The sequence below is a fragment of the Hemicordylus capensis genome, chromosome 6, assembly GCF_027244095.1.
Source record: "Hemicordylus capensis ecotype Gifberg chromosome 6, rHemCap1.1.pri, whole genome shotgun sequence".
Classification (NCBI taxonomy): Eukaryota; Metazoa; Chordata; class Lepidosauria; order Squamata; family Cordylidae; genus Hemicordylus; species Hemicordylus capensis.
This window is the reverse complement of record NC_069662.1, coordinates 124,054,345-124,072,914: the sequence shown is the minus strand read 5'-3', so window position 1 is coordinate 124,072,914 and position 18,570 is coordinate 124,054,345. Positions and strand designations below refer to the sequence as shown.

Below are 18,570 nucleotides of genomic sequence, written 5' to 3'. Positions count from 1 at the left end.
GGTTATATGAACTCTGCATTCACTCATACGGTTCCCATCTGCAAGAACATCCCATTCACTTCAACAGGAAGAGCAGCTCAGCACATATTAACAAAACTACTTGCTCCTTTGAATGAAGGAGCTTCTCATGCAGAACAAAACTCAGGGTGTTGGGCTGAATTTTGGCTGTGGTTTTAAAACATACTTGAGAGTGCAACTCATGTTATCTGAAGACAGTGCAGAGGAGGAACTACTGCTCGGTCCCGTGGTTTTTATGCTATGAGGCTCAGTATTGTTCTAGTTGCTATTTATCATCAAGATGTAACTGTTGAATAGGAGTGTGGCGATCTGGGGGTGTGAAGTTGGCAACAGTACACTAATGGTACCCAACTCTATTTCACCTTCTCAGCTGAAGCTGTGGAAGTATTCACCCAGTTTCTGTGATAAGTAATGGATTAAATGAGGGCCAGTAAACTGAAGCACAATCTAGATCAGAGGCGTATCTAGGGAAAATAGCGCCTAGGGCAAGCACTGAAATTGCGCCCCCTGTCCAAGCATCTGACACCCATCTTTCAGATAACTTTACCATAATATCAACTGAAAAATACAAGTCAGGCTCGTTAATCTTTTAATATTTCAAAAACTATTTAGCAGTGGATTTAGCCAGATCAAAAAATGCTGGAAAACTACAAATTTCAGTATGCTGGGGCTCATGAAATACCCAAATACTATGTGGAGGTGTATTTGGAAAACTAGAAGTGCCTGTCTAATTCTCTACTATGCATTGTAGCATCACTATTACATAAGTTTTAAAAATCAATGGAGAATTTGACTTTTCCCAGATACTCTGAAAATAATTAAAGGATATGCAGAGTAAACTGTGTCACTGCTTGGAATATATTCTAGTCTTTCAGAAAGACAGTTAAAATGAGAGAAAGAGAGCAAGAAACTCCCAGTGGGCCTTAATATTAAGGATTTCACACTGATTCAAAGACAAACTCACCATTAATAGCCATATTAGCAAGACATCACATTTAACTCACTTATCACAAGAAGCAAAGTAAGAGCAAATGAATACAATCCTAGCTTATAAGCGTCAGCTCAGTATTCACAAGCCCTGATTCTCTGTACATAGTGCCAATCTGAATATGTCTACAGTGTCTTATACTATATTAATATTTTAATTTTTTTTTTAACCTGTAGCCCCTTTGGGGGGCTTCCTAAAGTCTGTGGGGGGAGGGGTTGCAAAGGTTCCCCCTCACCCCGCTGGCCTCTAGGGCCTCACAGGTACCATTTGAGCATGTGCGGTGGCCAATTTTAAATTTATTTATTTTTTAAGGCCACTGAAAACAAAATGGCCACTGCGCATGCTCAAATGGCATCTGCAAGGCCTGGAATGACCTAGGGCCTCACAGAGGCCATTTGAGCATGCACGGTGGCCATTTTGTTTTTGGCAGCCTTTTTTTTTTAATTTTACAAAATGGCGCCCCCCCTTCAAGTGGCGCCTGGCCCACCCTAGATACGCCCCTGATCTAGATCAATCTAGACAGATCACAGGTGCTGTTGTGGGCACATTCTTTCACCTGGGAAGTAACATTCAGTCTGCTCCAGATAAGCTTTCACTCCCACTAAAAGATCAAGTCTGCAGTCGTGGGCTGCTGATTGATTCTGTATGCCAGCCAAGTAGCTACCATAGCATGCACTACTGAACAGCTGAGGCTGGTGACCAATTGCAATCCTTCCTGAGCAGTGATCACCTAGCCACAGTTATCCACACCCGTAATATCCAGACTTTTACTGCAATGCATTATAGGCAGATGTACCACCTTTGAAGACATCTTGGAAACATCAGTTTGCTAACTGAGTTTACTAGATTGCTCACTTGGGCCAGCCTTAGGGAACATTTTTCTCCAATTCTGCAACATTTTCACTGTATGCCTGTATGGTTCCCTAGTGAAATAAGAGCCTCCCCATCTCTGATAGCTTTTAAAAAGTCTTTAAAGACACATCTGTTCACCCAGGCTTTTAATTAATGTTGTTTTAATGGTTTTAATGCTGTTTTAAAAGATTGTTCCAATTTTTTTAAAAACTGTTGTAATGTTTTAAACTTTTTGTTTTTGTTTTAACTAAAGTTTTACTTCCTGTTTTTATTTTGTTGTAAATTGACCAGAGACATAATATAATATAATATAATATAATATAATATAATATAATATAATATAATATAATATAATATAATATAATATAATATAATATAATATAATATATACAAACAAACATACTGAGGAGAATTCAAAGTGCTGGCTCTTTGAGTATGTTTTGAGCCCTATATGACCTGGACCTAAAGGACTACTTTCTCTTACCTGTACCTGCCAGTGAATTAAGATCATTGTTAGAGACCTAACTCTGGATGCCACCAATTTCTGAAATTAAGCAAGCAGTGACTAGTGAAAGGCCATTTACAGTCGTGATACCTCATTTATGAAACCCTGTTCTATTTCATGCAACTTACCCAAGATGTGTACTTCTGCAACAAAGACTGCCTTAATGCCGTGAATAAATTATAATCTTCAGAACTATGATGAGTTTGGTGTGCTGCCCACAATAGATTAATCTCTGCAAAACAAATAATTTCACATGAGACTTGGAAATGAGAACAAAGCAACACTTTCCCCTAGGATCAAATTACTATCACATTTAGATTTTTAAACAAAAACATAAGATGGCAATCCATGACAGTTAGTCTCTGGCACTGATTTAAGATGTGGTACACAAACCACAGAGAGAAATGCAGGTGTCCTTTGGACAGTTTCCCAAGCACATGGGAAACATGTGGCTGAGAATATTAAAGAGCCCAAACATTCCCACATAAACAGCCTGCTGGGTTGGTTGAATGGTCTCTTACACAGGAGCTGCCCATGGATACGTGACACCCCCGTGGCTGGGAGAACATCTTAAAGGCACCTTGGTATCAGATACACAGGAAAAAGTTACCTATCTATAAATCAGAGTAAAGCATAAAGAATAAAGAAAGAAACATTAATAGGAAAGAAAAGGAGAGGTCTCTAAAGGACATATTTTAACAGGAAGGCATACAGACTTTTAAAATATATGAATAAGTGGTTTACCAATAAAGTTTATTATGCAGCAATGCTCTAAATGTACTCTTCTATCTTTTATCACCCCACAAACTGAATCCTGATATTTAGGATCTTAGGTACTTATTGTTCTCAACACTTAAATTCTTTTGAAGTCTGAATAATATAGGAGAGAGATGTTTTGCACTTTTCTGCTCAAAAACTAAGTTTTCCTATCCACTGACTGGGTTGTATCCCAACTAACATTTATGCCAGTGAAACAGCATTTCTCATGAAAGAGCAGCAGGACTTCCAATGACACTCCCTTCATTAGCAGCTCACCACATGCTACTGTTGCTCCCCCAAATCTCAAAATTTGCTTTCTAGAACACCAGAAGAGAGCAAAAAAGCCAGAGATTACAAGCGACATGGTTCTCTAATCCAAGCCTTCCCATTTTCTCAATCTTGTTCTTATTCCTTCTGTTATGAAAACTGCTTTGTGAATGTTTTGTTGAAAAGTGGTATAACATATAGTAATAATAAATGGCCATATGGGAAATATCCAACCTCCTTTGGGGGGACCAGCCTGCCAAACCTCCGTTGTTTGTTTGTTTGAACTCTTACCATGGCCAAGGGATGACTGCGGGGGGGGGGGGGGGGACGACGACGACAGAGCAGTACTTCTCCCAACTGCGAGGTGCGCCTGCGCAGTTTAGAGATCGTCACATGCCCGTGCTGTCATGGGTTTGCGACAATCTCAACAGCACAGGCACATCTAGCAGTTGGTTAAAGATACTGGCCCGAATGGATGGGCCGATCATCACTCCTGGTCCCCGCTGCCAGGGGAGAAGGATTGCTCTGCTTCCACCCACCTCCCACAGCCACCCCTTGGCCACGGTAAAACAAACAAGCAGCGGAGGTGGTTTGGCAGGGTGGGTGGTTTTGGCAGGGGGGGACAGAGTGCCTGGAGGGCCCCGGACCTTGGAGAACCAGACTGGGTCCACAAGGTCCGGGGGTTAGTGCACCTCAGAGTAGTTTTAGGAGAAGCCTAGCCAGGCAGCTCAGCAGGGATGATTCAGCATTTCTTTCCCTCATGTGAGCTTGCTCTGAGACAAAGGCTTTAATCCACTACAAATGCTTTATACACTACTTTGTCCAAAATGAATTTCACACTAAAGCATAGAGATTACAACTTAACATACTGTACATTCTCAAATACTGTTTGTTTACACCATGCAGCCACTTTTTATTCTGGTTTCTCAGCACCAATCCTCTTTCTCTTTACTTCGTGACAACACTGAGCTCAAAACAGCATAGTGACCGTGGTCTCCTAGCTGCACATTGTACCCTTACGTTACCTATACATTTTCACTTGGGTTAGAGATAACAACAAATGTTAATGGTGATGGGCTATAAATGGGAATGAAACAAAGTGTGTATACAAGTTTGTAGACAGGACTGGGGACAAATCATATCTATATTTTAAAGGGTAGAATTTTATTTCTGCTTTATAATGCTAAATGCTAAGATGCACTGTACCTTAACAACAAAGCTTCTACCATACTCTAGAATACCCAATGCCATGAAGAACACTGGCCACCAACTATCTATGAGAAAAATGAAAATGATCTCAGGCACAAGTATCTTGGTACACTGGTTACAAGCAGTGGCGGAGCCAGTCCACCAGTGGCCCATGTCCAGCTGTGGTGGCGGCCCCGCTCACCCTGCCCCCCGTGTCTGACATTAGACGTGGGGCTAGCCATGCCTCGCCCCATTTCAGACTTCAGACGCGGGGTGTGTGGTCTGGCTCCCGAATGGAGTCACGTGGCTCCATTCGGGAGTTAGGGCCAGGCCGGCCCTGCATTTGCAGCACAGCCAGGAGCAGCTCTTCCCTGCCTTAAAGGCGTCAGACGTGGGGGGCATGTCTGGGCCTGGCGTCAGATGAGGGGGCGTGTCTAGGGGGGCATGTCTGGGGGCGTGTCTGGGGCTGCACTTGCAGCCCCTGATTGGCGGAGGCCCATGTTCTTTGAACCCGTTCGCCCAATGGTGGCTCCTCCCCTGGTTACAAGCAAAGATTGTGCTCTCATTCACTGATCTCAAATTGGCAGGGGAAAAACATATCTGTCAGATTACTCACAAACAAAATGACACTGCTTTATAAACTACTTTACACAAAACGATATGTGAGAGCAACAGAATGAAGAGCTCAGTAAATGTAACTGCAACAAATATATTTAGGTGCATTATCATGTTATACACCAAGAAACTCTTGCAAATGGATCCACGGACTTCAGCTGAACAGTTCACATTCAATCTCTTCCCAAGATCATTATTACGTGGTGTACTACCAGATTAGTTTATTTTTTAATAGTGCTGATCTGAAATATACCTTGCATTTTCTCCACCATATTCTCTCCAACAAATGCACTTCCTATTGTATCCATCTCCCATATTCTCTGGCAGCAAAAATGGGGGCCCAGTTTCAGCAATTTCGCAGGCAGGCCTAAAAGTCTCAGAGAATTTTCTCAGCTAATTGATAGTTTCCATTTGCTTTCAGAAATCCTCTCAGAATAACACTAAGTTATGACTAATGGTGTCACCATTGCCTGCACAGGCACTAAGCATATTGTTTTAAAACAAAAACAAAAACAACAACAACAACAAAAACCACCCCACGAAGAACAATTACACCTGACATCACCACCAGCAGCTCACCAGCAGTGGTAAGCTGCTCCACAGAAAACTTTGTAAGAAACCCCTCACAATCACCACATCTTACTTCAAATCTGTCAGCACACTGAATGTCACCAAAGTGACACATTTGGTCTGTTTCATGCTGAAACATTCCAGCATCTTTGAATTTAACCAAAACAGATACGAGGATTTTCAGATCAGCTCTAGTTATTTTGTTTATGTTGAAATATATGCTCTGTCTCTTTTAGTAAGAAAAAAAACCCACCAGCAATAATGAAAATGCTAATAAAATGCTATAAATAAATGCAGGTGGACCTCGGCACATATGGTGCCAGCAATCGCGTTCGCGTATCTGCGAGCAGGCAATTGAGAAACAGCCTCAATTGCCCAAGGGTTAAAAACCATCTATCTGCAATTCCTATGTATCTTCACCATTTTGAAGAAAGGAGCCATTTTGCGGCTCATTTGTGCTTACAAAAATTTTTCCCCCATGATGTTTTATGCAAAAAACATTCCCTACTAACTTGGCAAAGAGGCAACTTTCAACGTGGTGTTTCTCTTTATTTAGCAGGAGGAGAGTAACTGGCCCTATCCACCAACAGCACAGTACCTCCAGTGACTTTTGCTGGTGTCTATGTTATGTTTCTTTTTAGATTGTGAGCCCTTTGGGACAGGGATCCATCTTATTTGTTTATTTGTGTAAACCACCCTGAACCATTCTTGGAAGGGCGGTATAGAAGTCAAATGAATAAATTAATCATCATCATCTTCTTCTTCTTCAAAAATCAGCATTTTGGGGGGGTTGCTGGGGACCCGCAGAGCACACCATTTAAAACCTTTTTTTCAAACATATTTTGCCCTGCATGAACTTATCTCCCCAATCGCCAGAGACTTAATGCTCCATTATTCATGGTTTCATTACCCGCAGAAATCGGCAGAAACGGAATCCTGCAGATAACGGGGTCCACCTATAAATGTAATAAATGATTAAAACGGTAATACAAACCATAACAATTTTCCAGCATCAACTCAAACACAATGAACTCATAGTACAGTATCTGTGGTATAGATGTTTTTTTTAATAAGGATATCAGCAAATACCCACATAGCACCACAATCACAAGAGGAGTGCAACGAGGCAGCTCCTTAAAATTCTGGGAAGCAGGAAGGTCATTAAAAAGCATTACTGGATGTATAATGAGTAAGGCGTTACTGGTAAATGGGAGTCAGATATGAATGCATCCACACTGGGTTAATTTCAGGTTTCAGTGCCAACTCCCTGAATCTGTTTTCAAAGAAATTTTGGAAATTATGATTCTCTCTTAGTTTGTCCCTTGTATTTACCAGGAGTCAGTGGGTGGATGGTGCCAGCACCAGGGCTCGCTCCAGGTGAGCCCTGATGATGAGGTGGGGCCAGCAAAAGGAACACTGCCTTCACCTCAGGTGCCAAAAGGCAACAAGAAGGCCCTGGATGTCCCTGGTATAGCATTTACTGCTGCTGCATCACCTCATTGACTTAAATAAGCATCTTTTTCAACAAGAAATTGCAAAAGCAAGTCAGGGTTTTCTCCAGTCTGAAGGAATATTGCACGCCAACTACGGATTATGCCTTAGTCCTCTCCATGTCACATATTTCCACAAGCTGGTATCAAAGAGTCTGAAATGTTTATGTCATAGGAAAAATGTAATGTGTAATTGCACTCAATATATCTGTGTTTTCCTTAAATAGTCTGGGTGGCCTGGGTTGCTATGAATTGTTCATATCTGTGTCTATTTGGACAGTTATGAGTAGGAAATTGGCAAGCAAAACTGAAAGACAAAAATCTTTCATGGCCATCAGATGTGTAGCCTCAGGCTCTTTGGAGTGTATTGAGTACATCGTAATGTAAAAGGTGGGTGGTAGAGCTACAGAAGTTGTCTTGTTATAGTTAAACTAATTCACAGTCACCTGTGTTTCAAAGACTGAAATTTATCCATAGTCTGCTGATAATGTGAAGATGTCACCTGGCTGACTGGAAGTGAGCCAGATGAACTCTTCTAAGTAACAATGGGAAGATGAACTTTCACTGGAACCATTAAGCAAACAACCTTTGGCAGAAATTGGGGTTCTAATCCACTATATGACATTATAGAAGTTAATGCTTTTTATACATACTGCCAAAAATATTTCAGGACTAGTGATTAACACATGTATAAACCTGCCAAATCAAATAAGTTAATGAATTTTCAGGTCATCTATTCCAAAACACCAGAGAAATTGAAGACTACTTGTAAGATAGATCTTAACATATGATAACTAACAAATTATGAACTGCTAGTAATACAGGAAGCAATTTAATCATCCCCAACTGTATCCTGAGTGTCTCAAAATCCTCACAACAGCTAGACTGAAAAACTATAATTTAACCTACCCATCAGGAAAAAATCCCTAACATGCAATCTGAGAAATCCTTTTTGAAAATTCATCTTTTTCTGAACTACACAGCATCTTAAGTTTCAGTTCTTCAGGGAAAAGAATATCTTAATCTACCCTTCCTAATGAGTTCATTAGGGGATGAGTAATTCATGTAAACTACAATAGTGTGCAATAAGCTGTATTTGAAAAACTTCCTAGAACTATGACAGAAGCTAAATGAGTGAACAACAAACACAAATCTGAAAAGGGTGGAGGTTAAAGACCTGTCTCCTTAGTTGTTTTAAAAGCATATACTTCCTATCACAAACTGTGTGCAACACAAACCTCAACTCAATGAGATACAGCTGTACAAACACTGTACAGTAACTGGATCTTGCTTCTTTCTCCCAGTCATGTTTCAGTATTGTAAAATGTTCAAGGAAGAGAATCCATGATGATTTTTATAGTCTACATTCATTCGCTCAAGTTAAGTCAAATGGTATTCGGAAGAATAACTAAATGTCCATTTTATTACTAACCAGTATTCAGTTAATGAGTTTACTAAAATGGGGAGAATTATGCAAAAGTGCTTCCTTCAGTTTAAACACATCACTCAACTGGTAAGGGTAAAAGCAAAAGCATAGCCCAGCCCAGAATTCACATATAGGTAGGAAAGAACTGTTTGCATTAATCACTGGCCAAAAAGACACCTTTTAAAGTAATGGTTCTCTGATATTGAGCAGGTGAAGAGCAACTGTCCCTATTTATTCCAGCATAGTGTCTCTCCAGTGGCTATTTCTAGTGAATTCCTTGTACTTTTTTTTTTTTTAAGACTATGATCTTTTTTGTGGCCAGAAAACCATTTTCTGATTAACTCTGGCTGTATAAACTACTTTGAGAATGTTTTAATTTAACCATAATAATACCTAGAACGCCAATTCCTGGTTTTGTTGCAGCAATTTCTACTAGGAATGTGCTCAAAACTCCGCTTTTCATTTACTTACACACATGCACTCCCAGTATTTTCCATGAAACCTCATCTTCTCAAGACTCCTTCTCCTCTCACCGCCTTTGCCTTACTCACAGAATCCCCCCCCCAGCTATCAGCATACACCAGTGGCACTCCCCACCCCACCAAGCTGTCCCCGTGTGGTGCTGGCATGCACACAGCCTCTGTGCATGAATGGCAGCCATTTACATGCTGACCACACAAATGGCCGTGCATTCATGGAGGCTATGTGCGTGCCAGCACCACATGGGAACAGCTGGGGGTGAGTGCCACCAGTGCACACTGATAGCTGGGGGAATGTTGTGAGTAAGGCAATAGCGACGAGCGTGCGCTAGCAGCACTTCCCCCCCAGCTGCTCCCGTGCAGTGCTGGCACGCACATAGCCTACATGCATGTGTGTCGGCCATTCGCATGCTGACCACACAATGGCCACCACACATGCACAGAGGCTATGTGCGTGCCAGCAATGCCTTGCAGGGAGGAAGACACCTTAACATCTGCTTCCCAGAGATAGCTGCTGCCCAGTGGTGAGAGCCTGTGTAGCTGCTGTCTGCTGTTGTCAGCCTGCCAGCCTGTGTGCCCCCTAACGTGTGGGGCTGTGGCTGCTGCCCTGTGGGTGAGTCTGTACAGGATCGAGGCCAAGGGGAGTGAGTCAGCAGTTCCTGAGGACTATCTGCCCAGACTAGCCATCGTTATGGTCTTATAAAAGGGCTGTAGCCCTGTGTTGGTGGGCCCACCACCAGCAGGGTCCGCCACCAAAGGGATGACACCAAAGGTGGTCACCCCATTGAGGGAGCCACTTCAAGGGACAACTAGGATGAGGGCCAGGTGGTATTATTTTGCCTTCTGTTGTTTTTAGGTCCTGGGTGTTTCAGATGCCTTGATTTGTCTGGGGATGGAGAGACAGGGGGCATGTCCACTGACTATGGTGGGGCTATTCCAGTGGTGGTGGTGAATAGAAGAAGTAAAGTTGGCAGGTCAGCAAGTCATTACAGGGGAAGGGAAGTCAGAAATCTATTAGCTGTTTCCCCTTCTGGCTGTCCTGCCAACTCTTCGTCCTTGGGGAGCAGTGCCAAACTCCTATAGACCCTGACCTTGCTCTTCTGTAATACCAGATCTGCCCACAATAAGTCAGAAACTATCCATGATTTGATTCTGGATGAAAGGTCAGACGTGGTATGTATTACAGAGACTTGGTAGGAGGAGGCTGATGGCTCAATCTGGTCCCAGCTTCTCCCTCCAAGGTACTCTGTTGAAGAGCAGGCGTGGGGATGTGGGAAGGGAGGTGGAGTGGCAGTGGCCCTATAAAAATAACCTCTCCCTGACCAGGATCCGTGTTGAAGTGTCTGACCCTACTGAATGTGTGTACCCAAGTTTGGGGACTGGGATAAACTGGGACTTCTGTTGGTGTACCAACTGCCCTGCTGCCCAATGGAGTTCCTAACTGAGCTGACGGACTTGGTCTCGGGTTTGGTGTTGGAGTCCCCCCGGCTTGTGGTGCTGGGGGACTTCAATGTTCACTTTGGGACCAATCTGTCCGGGGCAGCTCAGGAGTTCATAGCGGCCATGACAACTATGGGCCTATCTCAAGACTGACACACATTGCTGGTCACACGCTTGATTTGGTCTTTCACTCTGATCAGGGTAGTGTTCCATGGGTGGGGACTCCTGTAATTTCCCCATTGACATAGATAGGCAATCATCTAGTTGAGGCTGGATTCACAATCACACCCCATGGAAAATACTAGGTGTGCGTGTGTGTGTAAGTAAATGAAAAGCATCCATACGAGTAAGAATGACGAATTTCTAAGCATTATTTAAATCAACAATACAAGTTAGTCCCATTACTTTCAATCTGGATTCTATGCAATGACTTTGGGATTCACATTCATTTTGAAATAAAAGTGTTAAATGTGTCTAAATGCTCGCTGTACACGCAGGCAGAACTACAGGAGGTTTCCCAAGGACTATAGATTTGTCATATTTGAAAAATGAAAAGAAAAGAAAAAAGATTAGTCTCCGCTGAAAGAAAAAATGTTGGTCTTAATCCAATACCTTGATGGTGTGTGCTAAAATGGCCTTATTCAGCTGTGATTTACTGCAGTTTTACTCTTCAGCCTGCAAATCCAGAGCAATTCTTGCTAAAAAGAAACAGCTAGAGTTGAGAAAACAATGAAGGATGATAGCTATACCTACAAGAATTGAGAATGGTTCTATTTATTCCTGCACTATCTTTATCCAGGTGTCAGCCTGTTTTATTACTACAAAATACACAGTACAGCTAACAGAAATAAAATACAGAATGACAGAAAACTAGTAAATATAGAGGATTTCTGACTGAGGTACAAAGCATACCAGTGTTGACACATAACTTATTCTTCCAAGATTAGGAACAGTAGACAAAGAAAACTTTCATACCATTGAAAACTTCAAGACAATTACATTAACATTTCTATGGTCTTATTTTCAGCTAAATGGTGTCTGTAGTATAGCTGCAAATGTTACACATGGCTAAGGACTTGCATTTCAAGTAATAAGCTATGTTACCAAGTGCGTAGCAAGTTGGATGGTGAGGTGACTCAGGGTCAGGCCACTGCCATATTTTCCTCCCACATCATGTTTCTTCCCCCTGTGCTGACAACGCTCCTCCCCCTGCACCATCACATCAATGTGGGGGACATGGCCAACACAGAGAAGGTGAATGTGGTGCGGCCCCCTGCCCTCTCCACCCTACACGCTTGCTCTGCCTACTGGAGAGGGCAAGAGGGCCACTGCACATTACTTCTCTGTGCTGGCCATGCCCCATACATCAGCAGGATGCCTCTGTGGAACAGACATGATTTCAACCAGTGGGGGAGGGGATGTGCTGCTGTGTCCCCAGCAAGGTGCAGGGAGAGAGGGTAATGGAGTAAGGAACAGGGCAAGGTGGTGGGGAGCTTCCCCCAGCCCAATGGCCTAGTGGGGAAATGACTTTATTAGCAAGCCAGAGGTTGCCGGTTCAAATCCCCGCGGGTACCTATATTAGGCAGCAGTGACATAGGAAGATGCTGAAAGGCATCATCTCAGACTGTGCGGGAGATGGCAACAGTAAACCCCTCCTGTATTCTACCAAAGACAACCACAGGGCTCTGTGGTCGCTAGGAGCTGACACCAACTTAACAGCACACCTTACCTTTACCTGTACGTTACCATAGCAATAGCAATAGCACTTACATGTATATACCACTCTATAGCCGGAGCTCTCTAAGCAGTTTACAATGATTTAGCATATTGCCAACATTCTGGGTACTCATTTTACCGACCTCGGAAGGATGGAAGGCTGAGTCAACCTTGAGCCCCTGGTCAGGATCGAACTTGTAACCTTCTGGTTACAGGGCGGCAGTTTTACCACTGCGCCACCAGGGGCTCTGGTGCTCCAGGGGCTCATAAGAGGAGTTTCTGTGCTGGTCAAATACTTTAGCAATATATGTCCTTTCCCCAGCCACACACAATCTTCTTTTCTTTGTAGTGGTCCATTAGTAATTATAAATCAAATTATGGGCTGATCCTAAACCACTTTGGATGACATGCTTAAAAGACTGCTTTTCTCCATGAGTCTGCTGCTCTTTAAGTTCTGCTTCTCCAGGTGCTTCCACAACCCTAGATTAGATAGGTGAAACAGGAGAGGGGTCTTTTCCAATGGCAATTCCTCACAGTGTCCTTAGACATTATTGTTGAAAGTGTCAACTCAATGTGCGGCAGCTGTAAAAAAAGGCCAGTTCCATGCATGGAAACATTAGGAAGGGGTTTGAAAATAAAACTGCTAATATTATAATGCCCTTATACAAAACTATGGTGCGGCCCCATTTGGAGTACTGTGTACAGCTCTGGTCACCATACCTTAAGGACATTATAGAACTAAAAAAGGTGCAGGAGAGAGTGACCAAGATGATCAGGGGCATGGAACACCTTCTTTATGAGGCAAGGCTACAAGACCTGGGCTTTTTAGTTTAGGAAAAAAGACAACTGAGGGGGAAACATGATAGAGGTCTATAAAATCATGCATAATGTGGAGGAAGTTGATAGAGAGAAATTTTTCTCCCACTTATATAACACAAGAAGTAGTTTCCCATGAAACTGATTGCCAAGAAATTTAGGACTGAAAAAAGGAAGTACTTTTTCACAAAATGCATAATCAACTTGTGGAATTCTCTGCTAAAGGATGTGGCAACAGTCAGGATGGCTTTAAGAAGGGTTTAGATATATCCACAGAGGACAGGTCTATCAATGGTTCTTAGTCTGAGGGCTATAGGCCACCACCAGCCTCAGAGGCAAGATGCCTCTAAATACCAGTTGCAGGGGAGCAACACCAAGAGACAGTGCATGCCATCAGCTCTCGTCTGTGGGCTTCCCAGAGGCATCTGGAGGGGCCCACTGTGCAAAACAGGATGCTGCACTAGATAGGCCTTGGGCCTGATCCAACAGGGCTTTTCTTATTCTCTAGACACATTCATGGGGTATTTATATTTTTATCATTTGAACACCAGATTAAAACTTTTTACCGAGTCTTAATTGATTTGTTGGCTGCCAATGAATACAGTAACATACTGCTGTTCATCTCGTCTGCTCCTTGCCCTTTATTCAACTGTGGATTGTGGTTTCCTTACTTGCTGTTTTAAATATTTAATATTGTAAACTGTTTCAGGGATGTCTTGTCAAAAGAGTGCACATACATACTTAAAAATAAAAGTAATTTTCAGAACTAATTTTTCCTTCCTGCTATTCAGTATGGGTCTCTCCCCATATCCTCATTTTAAGGGCAGCAGTTGCACACAAAAGTAGTACATTGACGGCAATGTTTTAAAAACATGTGTACAGTTTTAAAAAGAAACTGTATCAATGATCCAATTCAGATGTAATGTGCAATTTAAACAACCTTAAGAGTGTTGAGAGCTTGTATGTCCCCATCTTTGTGAGCTTGTATGTCCCCATCTCTTGTGCTACTGGAGGAGAGTGAAAGCTTTGCTTGTTGGAGAACAAGTCTTGTCGTAGCAAGCATGAACCCTCATTTGAATTGGAATAGGAGACTACATATGTGAGCACTACAAGGTATCTCCCTTTGGGATGGGCTGCTCTGGGAAAAGCAGACCCATTCTTCTTTTTCCATGCAGAAGATTCCAATTTCCCTCCATGGAATCTCCAGACAGCACTGGAAGGGACTCCTGCCGATAACCTTGGGGAAGCCGCTGCCAGACAGTATAGACAATACTGAGCTAAATAGAACAATCGTCTGACTCGGTATAAGGCAGCTCCCTATGATCTTTCACTGTAGAACAAACCTCAGTTCCCTGTTGCATATGAACTCAGGAAATTGTTTGTCAACTCTGTTACTAAAGCATATTTCAATCATCTTGGTCTGACTATGGTTAATTAAGAAAACACGGTCCCCAAAATTCACAGGTAATATGGAAGTGCAGTTTGTTTTTGAAGTGGAAGCAGATGTTTCCACTCTCTTCCTCACACACCAGAGAAGGAAATGGGGACTCTGCACTCCCTTAACCTCATTAATTTAGTGCTAAGCCATAGTTTAGCATTATATCTGAACTGGCTATCATTTGTGGAATATATGGTAAATATTCTAATTTTTTCTTCTTCATCTAATTTCTGTTTTATCCCATTCATTCACATTCCCATCATTCAAGAATTAAAAACCTTGTGTGGTCTGAAAACAATTCAGCGAGTGGGCTAACCTATTTCAAATAGAAGATCAGGGACTATGTTCCCAGGATATGCTTGCCAAGTACTATAGCAATCTAGTGCAAAACCTGCCTCAAATACCTGTACTTGTGCCAGAAACTCCTGCCATACCAGCTGAACTGCACAACAATCACTCCCACAGAGAAGATCCACAGAAGTTCTAGAAATTCAAAACAAAACCATCGATCTGAGGCAATGTGGGAAGAAGTCTGAAAAGCCAAAGTAATGCAGTTCCAGTCCAGAAAAAACAGAGCTGACCATGCCCTCCTGCAGAAAAATCCCAAGGTAGCTTGTATACAGCATATGTTAAAAGGGTGTAATCCATGATTCTGCCTTTTTAGCCTATAACAGTTCTCCAGTAGTGAATATTCGTTTCTTTCTAAGAAGAAGCATGTCCAAAATACAAAATAATGGACACAGGAGGGAGGGAGGTAAGTAGAGAGAGAGTAGCACACAGCATCCCAAGAATCAAGGTAGAAACATATTGTTGTTACTCATGCTCCCCACTTCCCTGAGTAGTGAGATGTTCACGGGTGGGGTGGGGGAGAGGAGAGCAGTGTTTCTGCTTTCTTTGGAGGAGTGATCGTCAGAGACTTGGGCTATATTTACAACATTTACTTGCAAATATATAGATTGAGCATTAGATGGAGTTAATAAAATAGTAGTGTACTCCTATAAGCCACAGAAGATTACATAAGCTCCTAGAGAACACCTTTGCACTCCAAGGTGCTGCAGCATCACTTTTAGATTCTCCTTTCCACTCTCTTAAAACTTAATCTGTGTCTCTCTGTCTGATACCCAACCTCTATCAAGCTCCTCCCAGGGACACCACCGATTAGGCTTGTGTGTCCCAAGAACACGAGCCATAGGATACTGGAGGGCCACCCTTGCTGCCTCGCCTGCTCCAAATATTGTTCACCCCCACTGGCACCCCAACTCCGCACCACAGCAGGCTGTGTGGGAAACAAAGCTAACAAAAACTCGGTAAGCAGATGGGGGAAGAAGCAGTGAGCGAATGCAGCAGGAGGAGTGAAGTGGTGGGGAGGAGAAGCTACAAGCAAAGGGAAGGTGGGGTGCTCTGGGGTTCATCCTCGGACCGCCGTCAGCCTGACTACTCCACTGGCCCCTTCTTGTGTTTTTTCTTTACACTCACACATCAACTCATCAACACACATCAGCCCCATCAGGTGGAAGTAAATATGTGGCACTTTATCCATGCATGATGCAACCCATTCTGATCCATTCAGAATCATTAAACCTCCATGCAGGGGCATCCACTGGCCTCCTGGACTATCTTGACAAATGTATGGCCAAGCAGCTATTACCTAATCTGCAAAATGTATCTGTCTATTCCATATTTTTCACTTCTATTATACTCTGTGTTTTGTCATACAAGAACTGGCTGAGGCCAGGCAAAAAAGAAACAGCCCCATAGTCCTCTAGCAGTTTCTTTTCTGCTCTACCAGGGGCACATTCGTTTTGTGGTGGTGGTGGTGGTGGTTGTTTTAGCTGAAAAAGGACATATGGAAAGATTATTCAGATTTCCTATGGAAGAGGCAGATATCTCCAAGCAATGTATGCAGCTTTTATTCTGAACAGACACGGGGTCACCTCTAAATAGGCCACCTATGCACAGCATAGTAGGGATGTGCACCAAATTGCTTCGGTGCACATCCATGAGCTGTGAGGGATTCCCTTAAGAGGATGTGGGCAGATCCTGCCTGCCCATTCTCCAAGCCCCCACCGGCCTGCCGCAGCACTATCTCAACTGAAATACTTCAGTGCAAGCAGCGCTTTGTGCTGCTTGCCCCTCTAAAACGCCACGCCGCGGTGATGGGATGCGTCGCCAGCATCCCTCACATGGCGTCGGCATGTAAATGGCATGGGCGCATGCATCCATGCCATTTACATGAAGTAGGGATGGAATGCCATTTACTATGAGGAAGGGATGAGCTTGGAGCATTTCGGCATCTCTTTGGAGAGGCACTGAAACACTTCAGACTCATCCCTACTGCATAGTCCACCTTTTCCACTGCTGAGCAAAGCTGACTGAAACCAATCTAAAAAACAGGGCAGGAAGAAATTGCCTTCCACTAACAGTTCAGCAGTCCCAACGCTGGGAAATCAACAGGCCACACAGACACAGTCGTATCGTGATGCCACTTCTGTTATAGGACTTCCTACTTCAGCAGCTGTGTTGCTGCTCACCTATTCGCCCCAGAATACATTTTCACAGACTTGTATCAACAGAGCCTACATTAAAAAAAAAAAAAATCAAAGCACTTTACATTTGGGAGTGTATACATTCATATCGCCTCAAGTTGCATTAATAAAAATCTGAAATGTCACTGTGAGAATATATTCATTCTGGAAGGAACTGAAGAGGAAACCACTGGAATGAGAATGAAAGAGAAGATAATTCTCCTTTTGTTCTTTTTTTGTTTAAAGAGTTCTTATTTCCCTGTGTTCTGGGCTGTCTCTATAAAGATTGATGTTTGGTGTCACTGCTAGGAAGTGCAAACTGTTCAGCTTCATTGCAAGCTATGTCCTCATTCTCCTGCTCTGCTGGATACCACATACTTTGGCAGCCCTTATTCAGATGGGAAGTGCTTTAATGGCAAGAATGGTTGCCAATGAAATCTTTTCCCACAATTTCCAAAATTCTGCATGTGCATACATTAAAGGAGCATAAAGCTGAGATGAAAGCAGATATGCTACTATTACCCCTAGAATTTTTTTTATCAAAGAAAGAAGATTGCAATTGATTTGTGTATTAAGGAACTTATGGCCAGGATCCAAAGAATCATACAAGCTCCATATGCCCAACTGGGGTCTGGACTTATGTTTCTGGAACAGCAGCTTCCTGTGCAACATGGAAAACCGCATTAAAAAACTAAAGGGGCATGCAAAAGCAGTTTGTAACATAGCATGCAGGGGCTGTGGTTCAAAAAGAAAAACTATGCATCAAAAAAGGCACGTCCAAGTATCTGAGTGCACCTAAAGCAGTTTTTTAGTTGCTTATGCATTTGAAGTGGTTCTATGTATTTTATTTTCAAACAACAGTTATTACTGGACAATTTCTTTCTTCAGAAATTGCACCCAAAAAGTGGGCATAGATATAAAACAAAAGAGACCCTTTCCCTGAGTTTCACTCTCAAAAAGAAAAGAAAAGCCTTATGAAGATGCTTTTCCTCCTACAATGTAATCCTGGAAATGTCATTGTGCAGGTTGCATGAAGCAAAGCTGGCACACTTTGAACAGCCCACCCTAAATATTACTGGCTACTATCTGAAAAATTGTGCTGCTACTATTGCCGCACAACTCCAGTCTTATGCCTCTGAGTATTAAACTGAAGGTGTGCATCCCCGCGGATGGGTTCTGTTTTCCTTCAAACAAGAGCTATCTTTGTAATATTTGGTTTATTGACAAATATAGGCTTGAACATTAGATGGGAGCTGAAAAAGAAGGACACTCACATAAGTCAGCTGAGGTTACAACAATTTCCAGACAGCCCTTGCATCTCAAAGTGTTTCAGTATTCCAGCCATGCCTGTACACTCCAGGACCCTCCAAAGCACCCCTCTCTCCCTCTCTCTAATTCTACCTAGGACCTAGCCAGCCAGATATTTCTTTCAACTGCATAGACTCTTCTGGCACGGACAGAAGGCAAGACAGGATGTC

The 18,570-nt window shown here is 42.7% G+C and overlaps 1 protein-coding gene across 6 annotated transcripts in view; it reads right to left on the bottom strand.

Moving 5' to 3' along the window:
• The window catches only part of AGMO (alkylglycerol monooxygenase), a 178,744-nt gene that overhangs the window by 104,338 nt on the left and 55,836 nt on the right, over positions 1 to 18,570 (bottom strand). For all 6 annotated transcript variants that reach the window (XR_008310084.1, XR_008310085.1, XR_008310086.1 and 3 more), the window contains one exon: positions 2,492 to 2,595. Coding sequence is in view for 1 of the 6 variants with exons in the window: in XM_053263320.1 (XP_053119295.1) it covers positions 2,492 to 2,595 (104 nt within the window). In the remaining 5 variants the exon portion in view is untranslated. The remainder of the gene's footprint in view (positions 1 to 2,491; positions 2,596 to 18,570) is intronic.